General features: G+C 32.8%; 1 protein-coding gene across 4 annotated transcripts; it reads left to right on the forward strand.

Annotated features, from left to right (window-relative positions):
• LOC131935682 (synaptobrevin) lies at nt 1-27090 on the forward strand (the record flags this gene model as incomplete). 4 transcript variants are annotated; one of them, XM_059292207.1, is given in 7 exon segments in its annotated part: nt 1-42; nt 7506-7590; nt 8206-8284; nt 15922-16001; nt 16333-16384; nt 19823-19874; nt 25745-25915. In XM_059292207.1, coding segments are annotated over 7 exon segments (415 nt in total), but the record flags the coding sequence as incomplete, so codon positions are not given.

Consider the following 27090-nt stretch of genomic DNA (forward strand, 5'->3'; position numbering starts at 1 on the left):
GGCTGCTTCAATTAACCCTCAGGCAGGGCCTGGTGGCCCACCGTAAGTATTTAACTAATGTTTTTAAAACCAATTTATTATGGTGTTATCTGTTTCTGTGAATGCTTCAAAGTCTTGTACAATGTGGAATGCAATTTTTTAAATACTATCACCAGTGGTTGTTCATTTTATATATTTATCTATAAAATATCTTATTGTCTCTTTTTCTGTGTATAGAGATTTTTCTGTATATAGAGTTGCAATATACATATATACATATTTTTTCACTTTCCTGATTTACATAATTTTTTAAAAACATTTCCGGGTTCTCTGTATAAAAAAAAGACTTTTAATTAAGTTGTTTTGTCTTTCAAAGAATTATTATCAAGATTCCAGTGATCACCCTTTCTCCCTGACAAAATAGCAAAAATATACTTAAATAGGAAAACATTTTCTCATTAATCATGTACAACTTAACAAAGTTTTAATATGGAATGTTTGATGACGTATAATAGCCCTTTAGGCCAAGAATGTAACATTTGTTTTCATATGTCTATAAATAGAAAATAATTGATACTAAAAAAATAACGTGAAAATGTTTGATCCAATCTTCCAATCTTACACCAACTGTTGTAGAACTTTAAGCTGTTTTCATGCATTGAGAATGGAAAGGTTATATAAAACCATCTAATTCCCATTTGTTTCTTAATGAGAAGTCATTATTTTTATTTAAAATAACTTTTTTTCAATGATTTTATATTTAGTAAGCTTGAGGAAATTTTACTCTTTACTGGTCTCTTTTTCACATACTTTCCTCACTTTCTCCTGTCGTAGATTTTTTTCTTCTGCTCTTTCTTGAACGTTACATTAATGATTTAAGCAAGTGTCAATAAATAGTTCTGATGCTGGACCTTAAAGAGGTGTTTCAACAAACTGAGAAACCACCTGATCTGGTTCCTCAATCTCAAGTTTTGCTTGGATTGACAAACATTTCAATCTATATCTAAAAAAAATCTAGTATGTTGAGATACTACTATACCAATGTTTAAATGTCACAAAAATCTCTAGCCTATTGTAATCATACATAGTGATTACCAACCTTTGGGTATATTATGGGTGTAATCCACATATTTTTGTAGAAAGAAAAAAAAATAATTATTCATAAGCATTGTTCCCTGAATGTGTCTATCATTGTATTATTAGAACACCATCACATACACATCACACTGGCATGCATAATGTTTGTCAATTTTTTTATCACCCACTTATCAGAATTTTTCAAAGACAGTAAATAGCTGTAGAATTTATATAATTACTTGCGTGCCTTTCCTTGTGTGTTGCGGGGTTAGAATAATGTCTGACAAAACATTTTAAGAGGGTTTCATCAATGCGTTACAAATCCAATATTTTTGGACGTATTATCTTAGTCTCTAAAACTTAGTTATTTAACCCTTTGAGCCCGACAAGCCAGAAAATCGGCTTTAAAATTAGACAAAAGTGCGGGATTATGATTCTAAAAATAGATTTTGGGGAAAGGTGCAAGTGTTTGCATTTTGTAAAGTACATTGTCAACACAAAAAAATCTGTTATCTTATATTTTATTATTCGGTTATAATTATTATTATTATAACAGTAAATAGGTAAGTTACTCTGGTTTTGTCATTATGTTTAGTAAGTATATAAAACAATTATCGGTATATAAATATTTTATAAGTTCAAACTTTTGTTTTAGAAATTATTTTTAAATTTTTTTTTTAAGCAATGCTGCCGAATCGAAAAACTGAGCAACAGCCATCAACAGTGTTTGTTTTATATACATTGTTATGTTCATACATTGTAAAAAAAATAAAGAAATAAAGCCTGGATACCAAAATATCTCAAACGGTTAAAAAGTTGTAGGCTTTTGAAGAAATCAAAGATGGCAGCCATCCGTTATCTTGGATTTGTAAAAAAAACAAGAATTTACGAATCTTGCTGAATTTTTGTTTGATGCTGAGCCTTGATCTCAAATGTGGCTTGATTATCGCAAACATATCAAAAGTTATAGGCAAAGTTAGAAGCAGATAAGTGAAAATTGGTTTGGGCCTGGGAGAAATCAGGCCAGGGGGGCCCGGGCTCAAAGGGTTAAATGTAAACAATGCCTGTGCTATATATCTTGGATCATATTTGCCGGGGCACAGGTTTACCTACACTACCTTGAGTGTATGTTAATCACTCTCCATAATAGTGAGGTAGAATACTTCAGCGACCATCCAGATGTCAGGGACATAGAGGGGCCCTCTTGGCAGCCAAGGTTACGTTACCATGGTGGTGACTCAAACAGTCCCTAGCTGGGTTTCATCATCAAATGTCATGTGCCACCGTGACAATATTAATTTAAGCCCGTAATTATTTTCACGTTTTACCGAAAAAAAAATTTCACTCATTTTTTTCAGTACCCCTGCAGCTAAACGAAAAGTGTCTTTTTACACACATTATTTATTTAAAAAATTTATCGTAATTGAATGGCCCTTCACACTGTTATACATTTTAAGTAATTATTTATTTATTGTAGAAAGATGATTACTTAGTATTAAAAAAGAAAAAAATAAAGAGTTGATTTTTTCCGGCAAAAAATTTGCTTCTGTTGGGAAAATTAATGATAAGAATTTTTTCTCATGAGTTCTAATTAATAGGAAACGAAAGTATGTCCATTTTTCTACAAAAATCATGGATCAGATTAGTCTTAGTATAAATACTTTAATTTTGGTTAATTTTATTACGTGGCGACCTAAATGCTCGGATGCAGCCGCTGAGCAGCATTTTGCAATGTTAAAAAAATGCAGTTTTGCTAGTGGTTTTACAATAAAAAAATTCTATAAAATACAAAATCAACATAACAAGAAAACTACAAGAAATAAATTCGATGAAAAATGGCTGCTCTAGCGTTATCATGACCTAGATTTATGATTAAAAACTTGTATTCTTAAAAACTACTGATTAAATAGAGAAAATTTTATCAGACGCTGGGAGCTTCGTTACGGTCTTAAAGAGTTAATAAACAGCTATAATACTACATCTTATCCATAATCTATCGCACTGTTTAAAATGAACTTAGGAGCCATAGTGGTCACTGGATAACGCAGGCACCTAACTGCATCCTACTGGAGAGCCACCCATGCGATATTGAAATTTTTTCTTCTTGTCACAAACCTACCCATGACAATTCTCAACAACCCCTTACCCGCTTTTCAGGACGCCCAATTAATTGATGCCAAGTGCCAACATAACCGCTCAGGCGCCAAACCGTGTATTGATGAAAATCGCACCCTTCCTGTTGCTGTCTGTAGGAAATTTTAAAAAATTTTCCCACAGAAATCTTCTCTGTAAGGTGTCAAACCGCATCCAACTTCTATTTATTATGTACCTTATATAGAGAAAAATCACCCCTCCTGGGGCATCGCCCTTGCGAAATTAAAAAAGATTTTTTTGCAGAAACCTTCCCCAGAGTGGTCTTATCAACTCCCCAAAGTTTCATGGCAATCGAATGAAGAATCGAATCGCGCCCTACTGGGCACCACCCGCGCGATTTTTTTTTTTCCCAGATACCTCCCTTGGAGTATTCTCAACAACTTTCGCAAAGTTTCAGGCCATCGGATGAAAGGTGTAATTATGCATAAAAGACAAACAAACAGACACACACTTATACATTGCTTTATATATATATATATAGATAGATAGATTGGGCCTAGAACAATACCCCCGTCTATTCGCCCCTCCCCCAAGCTCAAGTACTGGCCCTTAACCTAACCCCAAACTCCAACCCGATAATTAAAGCTAACCCTAACCCCAACTCTAGACATTAACCCTAATTTTAATGCAAAAGCCTAAACCTAAGTATTCACACCATCCATAGACAAATCTAAACCTAACCTAATCCCAACAGTAACACTTGCCCTAACTCTAACCTAAAACCTAACCCTAACTGTACCTTAAGCTAAGACCTGCGTGTAATGTCCTAATTTATAAGGGGGTAATTATTCTGGGGGAAATGTCCTGCTCCCATAATTATCAGACACTTTGCTCACAACATGAAGATGATTGCATTTTATAATGTGTTGTTGAAGTATGCCATTAATCCAGGAACAAGAGCAAAACAATTTTCTAAGTTTTGGTAAATCTTAAATAGAAATGTTTCTTCTAGGTAGTATGCTATATAGGCCTACTAATGTTTTAAAGCTAACATTGAACTCACCATGACCCCCACTATGTCTTGTTAATTGAAGGAAAAATGCAACTTTTTAAAATTACAATCTTCAGCTATTTGAAAAGCTTTAAAAAAAATGTTGGCTTGGCTATCAAAATGATTAATTTTGGTTCAAATGTTTTCCAAGTATTCCAAAATACTTTTAAAAATAAACATCAGACCCCATTTTAATTGCAGCTAATCTGAACTTCATTTTCCATCCCATTTACTAAAATTTTCAGCTTAATGTTAAAATAAAAGTTCATTTCCACTTTGGTTTTATTATACAATATATTTTTTAAAAAGTAAACATTAAATTGCAATTAGACAGGTCTTCATAATTCATTGTTATTTTATAGTAACAAACTTCTTTTATTTAAAATATTAGCTATATTAAACATTAAATTAGTGGAACATACTGAGCACTTGTCTAAAAAAAAATCCTTTTTTCTCAATATCTTGTCATATCTCTGATACTACCTTTGCCTAAACATGAATTGTTTTTACAAAAGATTTGCAATTAGTGACAAACAAGAAAAAAGTAATGCTTTGTCTCAACTGGGAAGTACCCCTTTTAAATGTTGTGGTCATTTTGTGTGTAAAATCTTAAGCTGTATTAATTTTTTTGGTGTCATAATTTTGTTGGTTCACCTTGTAGAAAAACTGTTCAACATGATTGGATGTATATATATATATATATGTGTATATATATATATATATATATATATACGTGTATATATATATATATGCTTGTATATATATATATATGCTTGTATATATATATATGCTTGTATATATATATATATATATATATGCGTATATATATATGCGTATATATATGCATATATATATATTTATACATATATGCGTATATATATATATATATATATATATATACGTGTATATATATATATGCTTGTGTATATATATATATATATATATATATGCGTGTATATATATATGTATATATATATGCGTATATATATGCGTATATATATATATGCGTATATATATGCCTATATGTATGCGTATATATATGTATGCGTATATATATGTATGCCTATATATATGCGTATATATATATATATGCGTATATATATGCGTATATATATATGCGTATATATATATATATGCGTATATATATGCGTATATATATATGCGTATATATATATATATGCATATATATATATATATATTTATACATATATGCGTATATATATATATGCATATATATATATATATGCATATATATGCATATATATATATATATATATATATATGTATATATATATATATATATATATAGTTGTATATATATATATATACGTGTATATATATATATATATATATATATATATATATATATGCGTGTATATATATGTATATATATATATGCGTATATATATATGTATATATATATGCGTATATATATGTATGCGTATATATATATATGCCTATATATATGCGTATATATATATATGCGTATATATATATATATATGCGTATATATATGCGTATATATATATATGCATATATATATATATATTTATACATATATGCGTATATATATATATGCATATATATATATATATGCATATATATATATATATATATATATATATATATATATATATATATATATATATAAGCGTGTATATATATATATATATATATATATATATGCGTGTATATATATATATATATATATATATATATATATATATATATATATATATATATATATATATGCGTGTGTATATATATAGGCATATATATATATATGCGTATATATATATATAGGCATATATATATGCATATATATATACGCATATATATGTATGTGTATATATATATATATGCCTATATATATATGCGTATATATATATGCATATATATATGCAGGCATATATATATGCATATATATATATAGGCATATATATATGCATATATATATATACGCATATATATATATACGCATATATATGTATGCGTATATATATATATATGCCTATATATATGCGTATATATATGCGTATATATATATATATGCATATACATGCGTGCGTATATATATGCGTATATATATATATATGCATATACATGCGTGTATATATATATATGCGTATATATATATGCGTATATATATGCGTATATATATATATGCGTATATATATATGTATGCATATATATATGCATAAATAGTCCATTTATTTTTGACATTTATAAACATGATTGCCTGCAGTCGCATACAATAATTTTCAAATATTTATTTCAAGATAAAAAAAAATTTAAAAATTTCTTAGTAAATTTGTGGCTAGTGACGAATACTATACTCTTTTGCAAATTTGACGTTTTTTAGTGAACTGATTGTACTTGCTATTTATTTTATAACTAGTTTTCTAAAGTGTCCCTTATATTTGAAATGTAGTGTTTTTTGCACGCCGTTATCCAAATGCAGACAAGTCTCCCATCTTGCCATTAGCAGACTTGTTCAGCTAAATCAGAAAAAATATCTTATTGCTTTTTTCACATGTGTAAATGTTTCCTGATCTAATTTAAATATGATAATCAAAATTTTTAATTAAAAAAAAAACTAAAAAGGAAGCTTCTGAGAAAATGGCATTTAAGACAACTTAAAAATTAAAAACACGAACACAGTACTTTGTAAAGAAGTATTCTAAAAAAAATTTATTTATAAAATATTGAAGGAATAGTAAAATAAACATTCTGTTTGCTGGATGTATTTACACACGACATGAATTTTATTATCACAGTTTACAATTTCTGTATGTTTTGCAGTATCATATTCATAAAACTAATACATTCAACTTAACAAAGTATACTCAAAATCTACCACTATTGCCTGGGCTAGGGTACATAGACTTGTTTAACATATTTTTGTCAACTCTTGTGCAGTAAAATTTCTTTTTTTGTTATCTTAATGTATAGCAATTCATCTTTTATTACATCATCTATACCTTTTTATAATCTTGGTCACTTACCATAATGATTCAAATAATACTATCTAAAAATGTACTTTTCATATCCCAATTTACAATTTGATTGATCATATCCATATGTAATAGGCAATCATTTTAGTAGCAGGTTAAAGAACAAAATGTGTTAAATAGCTAAATCTACTCACAAATTATTTGACATGTAGTTAAAAATATTTTTGTCTTATGACTATTAAAGGAGGATTTATTGCCACTGAAGCTGGAGAAGTTTGTATTTAGCATGATATTACATTCATGGTGTAGAATTGTTTTAGAGCTGTTTACTACAAATTTTGTTCATCCAGGTCAGCGGGACCAGGTGGCCCAGGCATGCAGCCTCCTCGAGAGCAAAGTAAAAGATTGCAACAGACACAGGCACAAGTAGATGAGGTCAGTCAAGTGTGTGTAAAAAGGCTAGGTGGATCAACAGAAAATTTAAAAAATCATCAAGTCTTTGAATTTCATATCTTATATTTTTATACATTTTTAATGTGTGGATTGTGTGGTTGGTTAAGTACTGAGTTTGGTATCTAGGCTAGAATCTGATGGGTAGCTTTTTCTAGTTAGAAATCCTTTTTTATGCTGCGATGATGAAATATAAAGTCTACTGTGAACCCACATGCCAACCAGGAATGGTACTGTAATAGGCCTATTAGGGCTTTGATTGTAAAAAAAAATTAGTCTTGCTGGTTCTTGTGGTGCAGTATTCCCGCTTTAATCCTTGATTTTTTTTCTCTCAGTTGTAAAACTCATTTGCACCAGTGTGGACATCATTAATAAATGACCTGGCCAGCTGTGTTTTACTAATCAAATGGGCAGTCAGTTATGTGTTGAAAAAGACACAATGCCTTTCAGAGCCTGTGATGTTATTCTAATATATTAACTCAGTCTCCAACCTAGACACATTTTTTATACAATACTGGCATGTTTGAAATCGTTTAAGTAATTTGAATGAATAATTTTTTAATATTAATAGGCACTAAACACATTTTCTGTGTATTACAGGTGGTAGATATAATGCGAGTGAATGTAGAGAAAGTTCTGGATAGAGACCAGAAAATTTCACAACTTGATGATAGAGCAGGTAATAAAATCAGCCCTCTTTGTTGTAAAATAGTTTAGTGTAGCACTTTGTAAAAAAATGTTTTTTACATCTAGCACTGGCATATCCATTTTTGTGCTCCAATACAAATCAGTAGTTAAGACTTTTCAGCTGTTACTGTTTCACAGCTTGTGCATGTTTCTCTGATTTTGTTTTATATGCAGTTTTGAAGCTTCCTATAATTAAAACAACTACCAATCTGATATTTTATGAGAAAACCAGTTGATATTTGTAAAACAACCTACTTAGTTTGTCAGGAAAATGCACTCCAAAATCTATTTCTGGTAGATCTCATTTGATATGGCAACATCTGTGGTGCTCAAAAGATGTATGTACAGGGATTGTTTACTTTTTCTTAAGTCTGCTATTTTGTTTACTTATTATAAGCAACTCGAGACTCATGGCAACAATATAGTGATTATTTTTCACAAATCACATCAATCTATTCTATCTAATATTCTGCGACACTGTTTTCTAATCAGGTACTCGTTACTGATCTGAGACTTTATCTCAACTGTTGAGCTATCTAACTGCTGACTATAACCTCAATATTCGACTGACTCAGATTCTTGACTACCGATGCTCTCTAATTTAAACTTTCTATGACTTGCTTCTCTTATTGGTCTGACTACATCTTTTGATTTGTTCCTACCTACTAACCTATAAATAAAGCAAATAGCACGGCTCCCACAGAGTCTGGAAACCTGAATAAAACAGGAATTTTAAATAAAATTTCCTGGACTGGAAAAGCGGGAAATCTTCGTAATAGCTGGGAATTTGTTTTTCTTTCCTCAAATATCGCGAGTTTTAGACTATGCATAAATCTAGCCTAATCTCACCTATTCTATTGGTCTAGTTTTAAGGCGCCCAAAACTAGTCTCAAGTTTCTTGTGAACCTTTTTCCAGTTAAGATATCCACTATTCTAGCTCTGGGGGCTTAGGGTTAATTAACATAATGAGTACAATATAATGCACCAACTTATGATGTTTTACAATACCCTATGAATTTTTGGCAAGGGGAAGATAGGTATCATTTCAATATCAAAATAAACCGGGAGTGATCTCCCCTAAACTTTATCGAATATTCTTATATAACTTGGAATATAGACATGATTTTTAATTACTTAAACTTTTAAAAATAGAATAGAATCTCATAGAAAGTACTTTATAAATTTACATGCGTTTTTTTTGAGAAATCGGAAATAGCGTAAATTAGTACTTCAGGTCAACGGAAATTACTCAAAATTTGACAGAAGGTAGAGATTTAGATCTTTTACTTACATGTGAAATTTCATTTATCTATCCTAAACAGTACTCAAGTTATAGGCTTTTGAAAAATTGAAAGTAGAGAAAGTACCACTTCCGGTTATCGGAAATCGCTCAAAAGTTGATCAGGATCTACGATTTTGATATTTCATCAACCTATCTGTAACGGTACTCAAGTTATCGTGTTTACACACAGACACACACACACAGACAGACATACGGACAAGATTGCAAAATTATGTTTTTCCGTATCAGTGAGGTGTAAAACGTCGAGATTTACAAATCTCGATTTTTTTTGCACGATTACAAGATTTTCTCTATACTTCGTATATACAAGAAAGTAATGATAAATCCCGAAACAAATGAAGAGACAAATAGAAAAAATAGTGCTATGAAGTACTATGCTTATCATTTAATGATTCTAGAAAAATCAAGATAATCACATTTTAAAATGTCGGCAATTGTTTCATCAGTACATTGTCGACATGTATGCTAAAATTGAAAACGTCTTCTGTTTATTCTACTGAATCAAGCCAAACTTTGCCCAGAAGAGTACACCTATCTACATGACGCAATTACCACCGATACCAATCACAATGATATTGGGAAAATGGTCATTTTGCCAGCTACATTTACAGGAAGCCCACTGCACTTGCATGAGTACATGCAGGATGCGATGACCTATGTTAGCGCATAAGGCCGTCCAGACCTATTCATCACCTGCTGATCGTCATGACATCATCGCACGTGTCTTCAAACAAAAATTGAAATCTTTGATTGATTTCATCGTCAAACATCATGTTAATGGGGAAACACGCTGCTGGATGTATTCAATTGAATGGCAGAAAAGGGGCTTGCAACATTAGCATATTTTGATTAGTTGATTATGCCCGACAAAATTGACAAAAATTGACATAATAATTTCAGCAGAGATTCCAGATATCAACCTTGATCCAGGTTTATTCGAATTGGTTTCAAAAAACATGGTCCATGTGGTGCGATCAACAACACTTCTCAGTGCATAAAGGATGGTACTAAACGATATCCAAAAGACTTACACGCCGGGGTATCACCAGAAATGATGACTATCCTACATATCGTCGGCGAGTAACTGAGGATGGTGTCAACGTCATCATTCTAAAATTGCACAACAATGACATTGTTGATGATCGTTGGATTGTGTCGTATTACCCTTTACTCTCAAAGACTTTTAAGGACACATAAATGCAATTCAGTGAAATCTATCAAATATATTTGCAAATATGTGAACAAAGTAAGCGATATGGCCGTTTTTGGAGCGGGAAATCCATCTGCACCAATGGATGAAATGAAACGGTTTCAATTTGAACACTATATTAGTAAATTAGGTATTTGGCGGATTTTCTCATTTCCAAGTCATGAACGTCATCCACCTGTTGTTCACTTGGCAGTTCATCTTCAAGATGGACAGTGTGTGTGTTTTACAATGGAAAAATGTTCATACAAAAGCATTGTCGCCACCGCAAACAACTTTAACTGCAGTCTTTTCGTTGAGAAATGAAGGTATGTTCGATCAGAAATATAATTGCCTTGGCAATTGCATAATCTGGAATTACAACAACACTTTTGGATGTTGATCGAACAGCTCATTCAGCACTAAAATTACCGTTCCATTGAGGCGCCTACATGAAATATTTTAAACATTCTGGAATGGGCGCACAAAAAAAGCATTGGAAGTGCTTGACCACACACTTCAAGATTTGAGGAAAAATGGACAGCCCTTTGGCGGAGCACTAATTTTAGACAAACTATGACAGCTATACCACACTCAACATCCGCAAATGAGCTTAATGCACAGCTCATATCATCTGTTCTATGGCAAAATGTATAGAAATTAACCTTGAAAACCAACATGCATGTTCAACTTCAATATGATGCATCTGCCAAACGTTTCGCAAAGCAATTTCTAGATATTGGGAATAGGAAGATGACAGGTGACAGATTGTCACAATATATCACATTGCCAGAAAATTTTTGCAACATGACATCAAGTCAAGACGAATTTATTGAAAATGTTTTCACAAATATCTCACAGAAGTTTGAAGACTATCAGTGGTTTAGTGAACGAGGTATATAAGCTGCTACAAACAGCGATGTCAACGCCATCAATTTCACCATTCAATAACACTGTGATAAATCAAGAAGTTGTCAGTTATCCGACAGAATTCTTAAATTCATTGGATTTGCCAGGTATGCCATCGCATATATTAATTCTGAAACTTGGTGTGCCTATCATTCTCCTTAGAAATATAAATCCACCACGACTGTGCACCGGTACAAGACTTGCAGTAAAATAAATAATGCACAATGATGACTGGAAAATTCAAGGGTGAACATGTGTTGTTGCCACGAATTCCAATAATACCAACAGGCATGCTGTTGGATAACAATGGATAACATGGGGCATTACATTCGCTTAATTAATATGTGAAGTGATTCGAGTAAATGTTAATCATATTTCCATATTACAATGATAAATATGTTATAGTAAAAATGTACATTCTCATGGGGAAACTAGAGGATCTGGAGTTTGTAGATGATCTTGCCTTACTCTTGCACAGGCTACAAAACATGCAAGAAAAAGTTGATGCATTCGGAGCCATCTCTCAGCGCGTAGGTCTCAAGATCAACAAAGAAAAGACAGAAGTGATGAGAATTATCAATAACCAGGAGGCCCCAGTGACAATAGACGGAAGACAGGTAAATGATGTGGAAGAGTTTGTCTACCTTGGCAGCAAGATCAGCAAATCGGGAGGCACAGAGGAGGACATGCGTGCTAAAATTAATTGAGCCTGCTGCGCTTTCACAGTTCTGCGACCCATATGGAAAAGTTCTGCCATCTCCATTACCACATATAAAACTCAAATGTCAAGGCAGTTCTGCTGTACGGAAAAGAATTATGGAGAAAAGCAAGGCTGGATCCTATGGCTGTGCCAATAAGGAGGCTCAGGAAGTGGCGCTGGGTGGGACACACGCTACGAAAGGCTCACCCAAATATTACACACCAACCACTTGAGTGGAACCCCCAGGGAAAGCAGAAGAGAGGGCGCCCAAGACAGACCTGGATGCAGAGTCTTCTTGAAGAACTGAAGCCAACAGGCATGTCTTGGGAGACAGCAAAATTAATAGATGCTAATTGCATCATTCGCAAAGTGACGAAACTGTTTGGATTTTTTTATGGACATCCCAGAAACATCCCAGTTAATAATTTTTCTGATTTTTAAATAAAGTGTATTACAGGGCCACCAGCGGCCTATGAGAGCCTTTGTGGGCTGAAACTGAAATTTTTGTTCATAGCCAAATGGCACCGGCGGACACTCCTGATTCAATTCAGTGGGCGACTGTAACGGCCCATCTTATATATTGTCAAAATCCCCCCCCCCCCCCCCCCCCCAGAAACCTTCTCGGGAGTATTCAGTGTCGAACCGCATCCAACTTTCATTTTTTTTTAAATATATAATATATAGAGAAAAATCTCACCCTCCTGGGGTGCCACCCTTGCGAAATTACAAAAAATTTTTTTCCAGAGACCTCACCTGGAATGTTTTAATCTCCTCAAAGTTTGATGGCGATCAGATGAACGGTGTCAAAGCGCAATAGACTTTTAATTTTATATACCGTATATAGAGAAAAATCTACCCTCCCGGGGCCCCGCCCTTGTAAAATTAAAAAGGATCTTTTTTAAATAACAGTGTCAAACCGCAAAGGACTTTTTTAATATATACTGTATAAAGAGGAAAAAATCCCCCCCTGCCGGGGCACCACCCCCTGTGAATTTGAAATTTTTTTCCCGCAGATATTTCTCCCAGGAATATTATCAACAACTTCCCAAAGTTTCACGGCGATGTGATTAGAGGTGTGGTAATGCATTAAAGACACACACAGACATACATTGCTTTTATATATGGATAGATATATAATTGTCTTCATGGGGACCATGTGAGACACCATAAATGGGAGGATAGCGTCAAATTAACTAACTATTAAGAACTGAAAAGTAGAAAATAAAACAACTAAATAGCTGGGTATATTACGCCATGGGTCAGCTTGTGTCATAACTTTCATAATGTGTTTCTTTAATTTTTAGTAAACTTAAAGACCGCAGCAACATTTGAGATGGGCACGCTAGTATATATATCTATATATAAAGAGAAATGTGTGTGTTTGTTTGTCTCTTTTATACATTAATACACCTTTCATCCTATGAAACTTTGGGAAGTTGTTGAGAATACTCCTTGGGAGGTTTCTGCGTTAAAAAAAAAGTCGCTGTGGTGGCGCCCCGCCAGGGTGCGATTTGTTTTTCTATATATATGGTATTTTTAAATAAAAGTCGATCATGATTTGACACCGTTCATCCAATCACCATTAAAGTTTGGGAAGTTGATTAGAACACTTCAGGCAAGGTTTCTGTAAAAAAATCATTTTTAAATTTCGCAAGGGCGGCGCCCCTGGAGGGGGCAAATTTTCTCTATATACAGATTATAATAAAAAAAAATTTGGATATGGTTAGGCACCGTTCATCTGAGTGCCATGCAACTTTAAGAAGTTTAAGAGGTTTCTATGAAATTTTTATATGGGCGCCACCCGCGGGGGTGCGCTTTTTGTCAATACACAATTTGGCACCCAGAGTTCCAGAACAGCTATGTTAGCACTTTGCATCCGTCATTCATGCATCCTGTATAGCCAGTAAGGGTTCTACTATATTCAGCATTAAAACTTCAACTGGCGCCCCATAGATTGCATGACCCAAAGCACCTACAAGCACTATGGCGCCTAAGTTCTTTTTAAAAAAAAGGCTATACACTAAATCATGCGCAGTATCAAACCAGGCGTGTGCCATGGCGCCCCTGCAGGGTTCAATTTGGTGCCCTGGGCTTTCCCGTGAGCACAATGGTGCCTGCGCTTGTTCTAAACTGTGCGATAAACAATGAATTGAATCATGCATGTCCTCCAGGGGCCCTGGTAGGGTGCGATTCGGCTGCTAACAAAAATTTACACCCCCAAAGGCTCACATAGGCCGCTGAGGGCCCTGCAATAATATTTTTTTGGATATTCAGATAAATTAACCAAGGTTAGATAAACTGAGTTGTTTCATTTTGTCCATAAAAATATTCCAAAGCCTACAGTTCTCAAAATAATGAAAATATTTCGGTATAAAGTTGAAGTGTCGGAGGGCAGCTCAAATCTAAAATATAAATGTCACACTTTTTAAAAATAACTTGTAACGTGAGGAAATACTTCTGTACAATTTAGTCACTTTGCAAATGATGCAATTAGCATCTATTTTTAAACTATCCAATCAGAAATTGAGATCGAGCATTTAATAATACACCATTATTAAAGCAAAATTTACCTATTGCATCAGTCACGCTGATGTTTATATCATGTCAAATAATTATTTTTTCTACGTGGTAAAGAAAGAATCCTGTTAATTTGTCACTTTATCGAATGGTGCAATCTGCATCATTGTTTCAGCATGTTATTTGGGGCTCTGGGTTCTCCTGTGAGCACCAGGGTGCTTATGTTAGTTTTAAAAAGCCCATTGGTAGTGTAACTGGGGGCTCTCAAAAGCGCCCCTCAACGTCCCTGACACCTGGGCAGTCACCGAATGGTGTTCTCCCTCACTATTACCGTGAGTGAATAACGTACACTCAAGGATTTCGTGCTGTAGGTAAACCAGTGCCCCGATAAATATTATCCAAGTGCAGACATTGTTTACAATTAAAATTAAATCTCAGTTTTAGAAAAAAGGTCACATGTATAAAAATACACAATTGGTAACACATTGATGAAACGCTTCTTATATATTTTGTCAGACTTTTTTCAGACGGCGTGGGATGGCACACTAGTGTAATTATAAATGTCATTGAACTTGTTGCAACAAGTGATAATATAGATTGTAAAATTTAAAGAACCCTCTTCACCATAGATTTTGTGGGGGAAAAAAAACTAAAAACCTATAAAAGCCCTGCGACACTCTGTACATCTATGCAGTTCACAAGGGGTATTCTACTTCACCCTAGTTGAAGGGGATAATTGTACACTGATGGTGTGGGAAGAAAGTTATCTCACAAATTTAGAAATACATCATTGGAATCGATTGAATGATATACCAAGTGTCCTTTTCTTCAGATATGGCAGCTACATGAGCAACTGGTACACTAGTAGATTATGAAAGGTCATTATTTGGTGAAATATTTTGTTTTTATCCTGAGAAGTGAATAATAAAAAAAATTATGAAATCCAATACCAATATTTATAGAAACATTAATGTTTACCAAAAGTACACTGATCACTTATTTTTACTTTCTCAGAAGCACTTCAAGCTGGAGCATCTCAGTTTGAAGCAAGTGCTGGAAAGTTGAAAAGAAAATATTGGTGGAAAAATTGCAAGGTAAGAAAAATTATCTATTACTTTTACTTCCAACACTCGTATTTAGCCAAGATTCTGGTTTTACTTCTAAAAATAAAAAAAATAAGAAGGAACATATATTTATTAAAAATAACTATAAGTTTCCCTTTTGAACCTGTCCATTGCACCTCTACTTTCCCTATTGTTTGTCAAGTGCCCATCAGAAATGGGTGGACTCAAAAGACATCCTACAGATCCGAACTTTCTGGTCGGCAGTCTTTTGCTCTACTATCCGACTATGCCTTCATTGAAAGTAGTGTTTATCTATAAACCGTATAATTTATTTAAACTTGTTTTATAAAACCACCTACAGATGATGTTAATCTTGGGAGCCATCATCGGCATTATTGTCATTATAATCATTGGTGAGTGGAGGTGCATAGCTCCTGTCGCCTTCATTTTATCACATTTTTGTCTGCAATGTTGTGGTTTATATTTTTGTAGTGGCCTTTTTATGTGTTTCTTCAAATACTAGTTTAGCTTTGTTGTTGTTTATCCTGTTTTAGTAAGAAATGATTAAAATAATTATAGAAATTCAATAAATATTTCATTTAATATATTAAATAAATAAATAAATATTTCACTTAACAAAATTTCAACTCTTAACAGATTATTAGAGATTAGTATTGATCTGTTGCTGTAATTTAAAATGACACATTCATATTCTCTTTATTGCAAGTTTCAATTTTATCTTACAACTAGCATGTTAGAAGGAAGTCTGACGAAATTTATTACGTTTTCATCAATGCATTACCAATTAAAACAATGCCTGTGCTTGGATCATATTGTCTGGGCACAGGTTTACCTACACTACCGCCCAGCACCCCCCCCCCTCCCCATGGCTCTATGAAAGCCTTGAGTGTATGTTAATCACTCACTGCAATAGTTAGGTAGAACACACCAGGTGAATGCCCCGGGAGTCCATTACATTACCGCAGGGTGCGCTAGGTTTAATCAATGAATGTTGTGCGTCACTGTGTCAGTATTGTAGGGTGCTCCTTAAAACTGAACATAGGCACCACAATTCTCAATTAATAGCCCAGGGCGTCAAATTGCACCAGGCGGACCGGCCTGATTTAATCTACTTATGACTATAATACCCCAATCTTATCCATAGTCTATCGCACTGTTTTAAAATAAAGTAGGCACTATAGCGCTCAACTGATAGCCCTGTGCACAGAATCACACCCTAACTGGGCGTTGGTGGACTTCCTGATTCAGTTTATTGAACGACTATGATGCCCAATCTTATCCATAGTCTATTGTACTGTTTAAAATGAACATAGGTATCATAGCGCTAATGGGGCGCCGCCTGAGCGAAATTGAAATATTTTTTTTTACGCAGGAACCTTCCCAAAGTTTTCAACGCACACACACACATTAATTTTTATATATATAGATGAATTGACTTTTCAATGTTCTAATTTATAATTAAAAAAGCATGCACATGTATTAACATCAAATTTTTTTAAGGAAATAACGTTAAAAAATCCATGTGTTTGGAGCCCCTATTGTATTAATAATAATGGAAACTAAAAACATCAGCCAATTTGAATTTTTTGTCAATGGCCATTACCCAGAATAGTCTCCAGGTGCCCTTTAAATATTTTTGGGAGCCACCTGTTACATTATTGCAATTTAGGCATTGATTGTAGTAGCCCACCTCAACTCAAGTGAAAGGTGCTTTTCAAAACTAACGTAGACGCAGGTTTCTAGGGGTTACATGTCCTGGAGCAGATTTACCATTGATTCAAGTAACACCCCATGTGCACACAACAGGTGATGCGACGCCAATCTGATATTTAAAATATTTTTTAATGGCAGAAACCACCAAGTTTCATGGCAATGGAATGAATGGTATACGAATGCATAATAGACACACACGCATCCATTCAATTATATATATAATTGTACTAGCGTACCCGTCATTGGTTTCTGTGATCTCAAGAGAAAGGAAATTCAATGACAGTCATCATGACAACATTCAATTTACAGTTCTCATGTTTAAATTTTACTTTCTCGTATAGAGGAAGCAATGTATTCATACAAAAAATTGAAATAGAGATTTACAAAAATCTTGACGTCGGTATAACATAGTTTTGAAATTTTGTCTGTACGTCTTTGCGTGTGTATGTATATGTGTATGTCAGTGAACATGATAACTTGAGTACCATTACAGCTAGGTTGATGAAATTTCATATAAAAGTATTATATCAAATTTGTAGTTCTGTATCAACTTTTCAGCTTGTTTCAAGTAACCGGAAGTGGAACTTATTCTACGTTTGGTTTTTCAAAAGCCATATAACTTGTACAGTTTCAGATATATAAACGAAATTTCACATTTATAAGTAAAAGATCTAATTCTCTGTCTTCTATCAAATTTTGAATAATTTCCATTGATCGGAAGTAGTACTTTACGTTATTTCCGATTTCTCAAAAAAAAAACAAACACATGAATTTATAAACTACTAATATTCCACACTATTATACACACATTGTTTGCTATTTTGTTCAGCACACACAGTGACGCAAGATTTTTAGGATTTCATCAACACAATACTAATTATTATGCTTGACCTTGTTTTTCTAACACAGAGTCATGTAAATATAAACAAAGCCTGGGCTTTATTTCTTGGATCAGAGGTGTTGGGTGCATAAGTCCATACTACCACCCAAGCGCCCCAGGGCATGCTGTATAAAAAAGTTGAGCTTGCGTTAATCACCTTCCATAATAGTGAGGTAGAACACAATTCAGTGACTGCCCAGGTGTCAGGGGCATTGTTGGCAGTTAATAGCTGTACTACTACAGGGGCACTGAGTGCGTCTCCGGTTTAGTTTAGCCAAATGTCGTGTGCCACAGTGTCCCTATTGCAGGGTGCTCTTTAAACAAATGTAGGCGACAAAGTGCTTACGGATAGCTCGAGATGCTTTAGGTCACGCACCTATCTAATGAATAATTATAGTAGCCAGTTGTCCTTAATGTATTTCACTCTTGAAAATGAAGTAGGAGCCAGAGTTCTCAGTGGAAGCATGGGGATTTCCTTGTCACCTCATCAATTGTGTATTGATGAAAATAGCGCCCTCCTGGGCGCCGCTCATGTCAAATTTTAATTATTTTGTTAACAGAAACCTTCCCGGGAGTATTCTCTGTCTCATCAACTCTTTAAAGTTTTATAGCACTCAGATGAAAGGTGTCGAACCGCATATGACTTTCGCCCTTGCAAAATTAAAAAATATTTTTGCAGAACCCTTCCAGGTAGTGTTCTAATCAGCTCTCCAAAGTCTCATGGCTTTCGGATGAACGGTGATAAACTAAAATTGACTTTTATTTTTATATACCGTACATACAGAACAATCGCACCCTCCCGTGGCGCCGCCCTTGCGAAATTAAAAATGATTTTTTTACAGAGCCCATCTCTAGAGTGTTCTATTCAACTCATCAAAGTTTGCTGGCGATTGCATGAACGGTGTGAAACGGCAATCGACTTATATTTTTATATACTACGTATAGAGAAAATAATAATTGCACCCTGCCAGGGCGTCACCCCTACGAATTTGAAAACATTTTTATTGCGCAAAAACCTCCCTAGGAGTATTCTCAACATCTTCCCAAAGTTTCACCGCGATGTGATGAGAGGTGTAGTAATGCATAAAGGACAGACACACATACATTGCTTTTTATATATATAGATAGATAGATAGATAGATATATATATTTCACACCAAATTTTTGTTGAATATTTTTATGTTTAGCATGTTTTTTTTTTGTTTTTTTTTTTGCTCAATAAATTTCATCTTTGCAGATGTGGCTTATTCTTATTGGTGTAGTTGTTGTCATTATTATCATTATTGTTGGTAAGTGTAGTTTTTTTTTATTTTATTTTTTTTTCTCCTTTGCTTCATAAAAATTTAAAATGTTATTGTACTCACTTTATAAAAAAAAGTTTGTTATTTTATTGGGATAGAAATTAAAATGGGTTCTACTTCTACAGAACAAATTTAAAAAAAACTTTTTAATGCACAGAAAATAAGAAAATAAACTAATTTGCTTTCTTTAACTTTAATGGTTCTAAAGAAAGCATTTTCTCATTTTTAGTGCATTTAATTTATAAGTTATAATTTAAATGGTTTTTGTATTTGTTTTATTTCCCACAAAAATTATTTTGTAGTGAATTCTAAAAACAGATTGTTTAAAATCTCCTTCAAAAGCACACTTTCTACCTGGAAAAACCTGAAAATGATATCTCTGATTTTGCATCCTTTTTCCAGCAGTGGAAAAATTTGGTATTTTTGTTTAGATATTAAATAATATTTTTCAGAATGACTTTCGAATGAGAAAGAGATCTTTCCAAAATTTACTTCATTGGCTTATTAAACTGTTGTTCAAATATTTCACAATTTTCTGAAGGAATTTGATTTAGAATTTTGTTTTAATGTGCTTCCATTAGCAGTGCTAATAAATCATATTTTTTTTTACGTCCCCATAATTCATATTCAATTGATATTTCCAAATACATAATTTTTAATCAGCTCTTTCTTTCCTGTCTGTGTTCGTGACATATGGTATCCGAATGTTAAATTAGTGTTAAATTTAGGTATATGGAAGTGGCCTTTTTGTTTTTTGCATCTTGCTTTAGGACTAATAAAATGGTCATGGTACAATTGTTTATACTTCAACTAGAGGTATAAATGTAAAGTGCATTACTTAAAAGATTTATTGCTTTGTTGCAGGAGTGCAATAAAGTTACCTTTCAGATATTTTCTTTCGTGTTAATAATGCTGATTTCAAAAACTTTAAATTTCTATTAACTGTAACATAAAAGCGTAAGTAAATAAAATTTGAAATGGTGTCTAAAGACATATAAAGTTCAAAAGTAAATTAATCAGGAACTGATTATTTTTTGCAATATTTTAAAATGCAAATGTGATTTTTAAAATATAAAGCATTACTGTAAATAACAATTTCAATTGAAAATATAAGCCCCAGCAAAAAAGTACATAAGTAAAGCAAGATATCAAGACTAGTGACTATTAGTAGTGTTAAGGAAATTTATTAAATATTATTCTCTTCCCCCTCCCCCCTTAACATTGCTTTGAATATGCTTACAGTATGGGTGACACAAGGCTAACCAATTTCCTGTTGCTTCACAGGCTTTTTGTGTAAAGTATGTTTTGATTCTCAGTGGTATTGTTGTCAGTTTTAAGTATTCCACAAAATATTTGTTAAATGATTGCATATGGTTATCTCTGTCTTCAACTGAAACAACTAAAATAATTGAGAAAAGTTACTTAAAAAAAAAATTATATGTCTGTTACCAATATTAATTTGTATAGTAATGTTTCACTTGAGGCTTTCTTCCTCGTTTTCCATTGTGAAAATGAATTACATCCTTACCAGGCTTGCTTTTTACTTTTTAGTTTTAATGTCTGTTATAGATAATTTGGTTTGGATACATTCTTCATTTTTTATCTGTAACTAATATCTATATATATAATTCTCTTCTGGGAGACGCTAGAAAACAAGCTGTAAGTGCGCCTTGCAGTCCCCTCTCTTCTTCACTAGGCATAAATCAACCTCCCCCACCCCCACATGGTCTGGTGAGCTGTGGTTCACACTAAATGTTTACAATCATAGAGCCGGGTTTAGTGAATCATACTAGGGGCAGATAATTTAGTTTGAAACTATTTTAAACTTAGGGGAGGTAATTAAGAGGAGGCTGCTTTCAGGGGGGTAGGGGTTGGGGGAAATGGGGGGGGGGGTTAACGTCCTGATAGTATTTTAAAGCAAATATTTTCAGTGGCAGCATTGGTACTGTCGAATTCACAAAGTATGAATTACTGAAAAGTATGATACGCCGCGGGTTGGCTCGTGTTCTCTAATTGAAGTTAAATTCAATTATTATTTATCTCCAAGAAGAGTTGCTTAGAGAAAAACTAAATTAATTTAAAAGTAATAAAAGTGACATCTTTGTTATTTACCACTTATCACAACATTTATACATTTATAGGCCTACTTAACTGGTCATCCATTTATAACATCCACAAAAGTTTGGAATTCTGACGATTTTTTTATGCATTTTCAAATTGTGGGTCCATAAAAAACACTAGTTTGCCCCAAAATTCCCAAAATTTAGTGTTTTGAACGGACACAAATTTTGAAAATTCATAATAAATTATTTTGAAGGATATATACACTTAAAATTTTTAGCTGAGTACCCCAAAATATGGAAGAAGATTATAAATTCATTATTTATTGGGCATAAAATATAATATTTTATGGATGGTGGAAAACCTATGAGGGGGTTAATTTTTCAAGATGGCTGCCGTTATCATGGTTACCCAGATCATTCCACAATTTTTTTAGTGGAAATGCATATGCGGATGTATTTTAATAAAGCTGTAAAGAAATAACTGTTTTCTAACCAGTATTAAAAAAGTTTTTTTTACCCCCTTAAACGGCCTATCGTAGATAGTAGTCGCGCAGCTTTATTATTTAAAGGACAATGGTGTAGCCATGGTGCCTACAATGCAACAATAAATTATCTAAAAATTAGAGAACATGCAACATTTAAGAAATGTTATTGGCATGTCAGCAACTAACCTAGAAATAAACCTATGTATAATAGGACGGGTCTAATACATTACCCACCTGCTACTACCTCACTCCCATCCCGCAGTACTATCACCCCTTCCCTCTCCACCACAACCCCATGGTAGCCATTTCCCCAGCTAGCTGTCACTTTACGATACTTGACATACTTGACTTGACTTAGTCCTCCTTGCTCCTTATGGAGCATAGGGCCTCCACCATTTCCTTCCATTTCTTCCAATCCTCGGCTATTAATTTTGACATCTCCCAAGACATCCCTGTTGGCTTCAGTTCTTCAAGAAGACTCCGCCTCCAGGTCTGTCTTGGGCGCCCTCTCTTCCGCTTTCCCTGGGGGTTCCACTCAAGCGTTAGGCGTGTAACATTTGTGTGAGCCTTTCACAGTGTGTGACCCACCCAAAATGGTAACTGGAGAAAGGTTTAGCTTTCTGATGTACCTTCTCATCATTTCCACATTAAAAAATTAAAAATGACATTATTCGCTACTTGGTTGGAGAGGAATGTATTGTTACAATGCTTTTTATTTGCGTTTAAAGATATTGGTTTAGAACGTAAACCACTTCTCTTGTTTATATTCTTCAGAAACAGCTTGTATGATTTGAATGAACAGAGTTAAAGATTTGTCTGATGAATGGCCCGATTTCTTTGAAAAATTTGCATCTGCCAAGTTTATTACAAATATCGTCACGGTCATAACACAAACGCCTAAGTCATTTTTTCATGTTTTGAGAAAACTGAAAAAAACTGAATAACTTTGGTATTACTTCTGCTATGTCACTATGGTACATTTTGGTACTATTCGACTTTGTCTAATAAGGAAAAAAAAACTTTGTTAATATAGATACGTAGTAGGCAAAAGATATCCTAAATAAATTACTTCGCAAATGACTTGGCTGATAAAAAAAAAATTATTTTGATTAAGGCAATAGTTTTTCTTGATAATACAAATAATACTAGATAGAGATAACATGTGAATAGCCTTACAGCTTTTATTTTTACATTATTATTAGTATCTAATATATTTTATTAAAAATGTCAACGTTTATTCAAATAAAATGGCATGGTATGTATGAACATCTTTAACGCAAAATAGTCTTCATAGATCAGCAAACATTCTTTTGCTGATCAGTCTACTGTTTATGTACCTGGGGAGCCATTCTACAGGTTTCAGGATGTTTTTTTATATGAGTAGGCAAAGCTTTCCAGTCACAAGAATCTCTAAAAAGTTTGTATTCGAGAGTACCATCAGGGTGATACCAAAGCATACTAACATTGCTCACTGTGGGATCACCAACTTTTTAACCTGGTCTAATGCTGTTTCTGAAAGCTTTTTAAAGAAACTAAATTCCAGTTGCTGTAAAACGTATGGCTTTGGATTTTGCTTATCTGTTTGCATCATCACCACTAAATCTCCGGTCTAAGATATTTACCCCCTAGGTAATTACCCCCCCCCCCCCCCGTTCCCTCAAGCTTGAAAGACCTGATCTTAAACCTAACCCCTAAATCCAACACTATAATCCAACACTATAATTTAAGCTAACTCTCAACCAAACCTCAAACCTAACCCTAACTATAGGCCTAATCTTACCTTAAACCAAACCTTGAGCAAAAGCCTCAACCTAAGCATTCACCTCAATTTAAATCCAACCCGAACCGTAGAAATAAGTTTAAGCTTAATCCTAACCCCCACACTAACCCTAACCCCAGCCCTAACCCTAGGTGTAACCCTAACCCTTTCTTTATCTTGTTTTTTGCAACTTTTATAACATTGACTCTAAAATGATGCGCACTCTTCTGAAAATTCAGAACATCTATAATAATAGTTTGGCTGTCTGTGTATCTGTCTATGTATCTGTTGGGAATGCTTTTACTATAGAGAAAACACAAGCAAAGTTAGAACATTCACAGTAATACGGAAAATAAAACATGACGTAACATGGAACATATAGTAAGAAATAGTCTAAAGCCGGGAAAGTACACCCAATAATATGACATCATTATTTCTCGAGTAAACAATGAATTAAAAAGCCATTTGTCTAATCTTAAAAGTGGTTTGCATGCAGTTTCTTTCATGAAATCTTTTGGGCAACCTTAGAAAAGTCAATTTGGCTAGAGAAAGTTCATAAGTTTCCTAAAATAAAGGTCACAATACTGTACTTACAATGAAAGTACACATTTTATAAATTTGTGGCTAACACATTATCTGTAATTTATCTGTAATCTGGAATTTATCCAAAAAAAAACAACTGGAATTTTATTTTCAAAATAGTGTACGAACCCTGTATAAAACAGCTTGTTGCACATGATTATTGATGTCTTGTTTGATATACCTTAGATGTATCAGTTTTCAGATTAGTAATTTTTTTATAGATCGTCAGGATATGTTTTGTTTTATAAAGTTATAGTTAATCAGTACTGCATTTATTATTTGACAAGATAAGTCTGATTGTATCATGCTCATATGCACTTTGAGATATTGCATAAGGAAATAGCATGTGATTTATTTACTTTCAAATATTCTATTCTTTTTAAGTATATCAGTTTGTATTATGCTATCATTATGTATAATTTTTGTAAATGAATACACATGTACATATTTATGTATATATAAAATATAGATAAATGTTTTTCATTTTATGATCTATAAATGGAGTTGGGTATAAGCAGGTCCATGTGGACATCCACAAATTAATTAAAACATCAGTAGAAGTGTAGGTTAAAACAACCACAATAGTTAATCTTACATTCAAAATGTGTCAATTGGAAATGAAGTTAATGAAAACTGGAACTATTTTTAATATTTAATAACATTTGAAACACTATAAGCGCTGCCAAGTGCACACAATTAATACATATTATTAAATTTTGAGAGAGCTGTTTTTGGTTATGTAGACTTGCACGTAAATGTATTGGTGGGGTAGAAATTTCAAAAAATTTATGTTTGTAGATCTCATAAATAGATATTATCACAATTACATATATATATATATAAATATATAAACGTATATGTGTATATATATATATATATGTATATATATATATATATTTCATTGAAATTATATTTTGTTTATTAGAATCACTATATTCCATGTAAATATTATTATATTTAATTTTTTAGTGTGGATCGTGACAAGTCAAGGTAGCACTAGTTCAGCCACTACTCAAGCTCCACCCATAACAACATCACAACCCCCAACAGCACCTACTGCCAAAGGGAATCCTTAAATATATAGGACAAGGTGTGCAAGAACAAGACTTTACTTAGGTGACTGACGGCAGAAATGTTCAAGCTAACATATTAATTTGTCATGTTAACTGAAGCAGTTAGCTATTTGCTTGTGTTATATATATATATATATATATATATATATATATATATATATATATATATATATATATATATATATATATAAAATAAGCAAATATCCATTTACACATAAAAATAACCATTGACACATACATGAATACATGTTGTTATTACTATCCTCGTAGTCAACTATTTTTAATTTGACGGATTAATTTTTATTTAAAAACAATGCTATTGAATTGGTACCAGTTTTAATCATCAGCAGGTAGAAAAGAAATTTGTAGCATAATAGTAATCTAAGTTTGATAAGCATATTTATATTGTAATGGAAAAGTTGCAGCTGAACTAACTATTACAAAACAGGGTTTCGCGGTTATATGATTAACCCTGGCACTTAAAACAAATTTACTAACTGTACATCCAGACAAAAAGACTTACATTTTTAACCACCTCACTGTTATTGAAAATGAATATTAAAATATAAATATCTAAATACATTTAAAAAGAAAACGGTTCTTAATTTATTGTGTAGTGAGGATGTTTAAAAGCTTAATCGATGAAAATATTAATTCCACTAAAACATAAACACACAACTTTTAAAATCATTGCAATAAAAATTATATATTTTAAATGCTTAAAAAAATTAAACAATATCACTGTATTACATAACAAATAAAGCCCTGATTCACAGCAGAGGCACTTTACTTAGTATTTAGTTAAAAAATTAATAATATTGCCCGCAATTTCAAACAAATTCAAACAAACAAGCTTAACATTAAAAAGCTGTAGAAAATGAAACTAGTGATAGAATAACAAGAAGAAAACAATGTAATTTGAACTTATTATTTCCTGTTTCTTCTGGTATCCTTACAATCTTGTTACCATTGAAACTTCCATCTCTATGCTTAAATTAAAAAGATCGCATACGACTGTACCACGAAAGAAAATTCTCTGGCAATAGTACCTGCAGAAAGCTGTAAAAGGTTAATAATGGCAAATTTTGATCTGAGAAAACATAATTAAATTTGTTGTTCAAAATTCTTTGTTAACATTTTAGTCAGTTTGAGTTTAAAATAATTTTTTAATAAATGGTCATGTTATTTATAAATGTTCTAAATTGATTTAATAGGTAAATGGCTAATAAATTTACAATTTAA

This window comes from Physella acuta, unplaced genomic scaffold, assembly GCF_028476545.2.
Source record: "Physella acuta isolate Inbredline_101_S28 unplaced genomic scaffold, ASM2847654v3 ptg000153l, whole genome shotgun sequence".
In the NCBI taxonomy this organism is placed as follows: Eukaryota; Metazoa; Mollusca; class Gastropoda; family Physidae; genus Physella; species Physella acuta.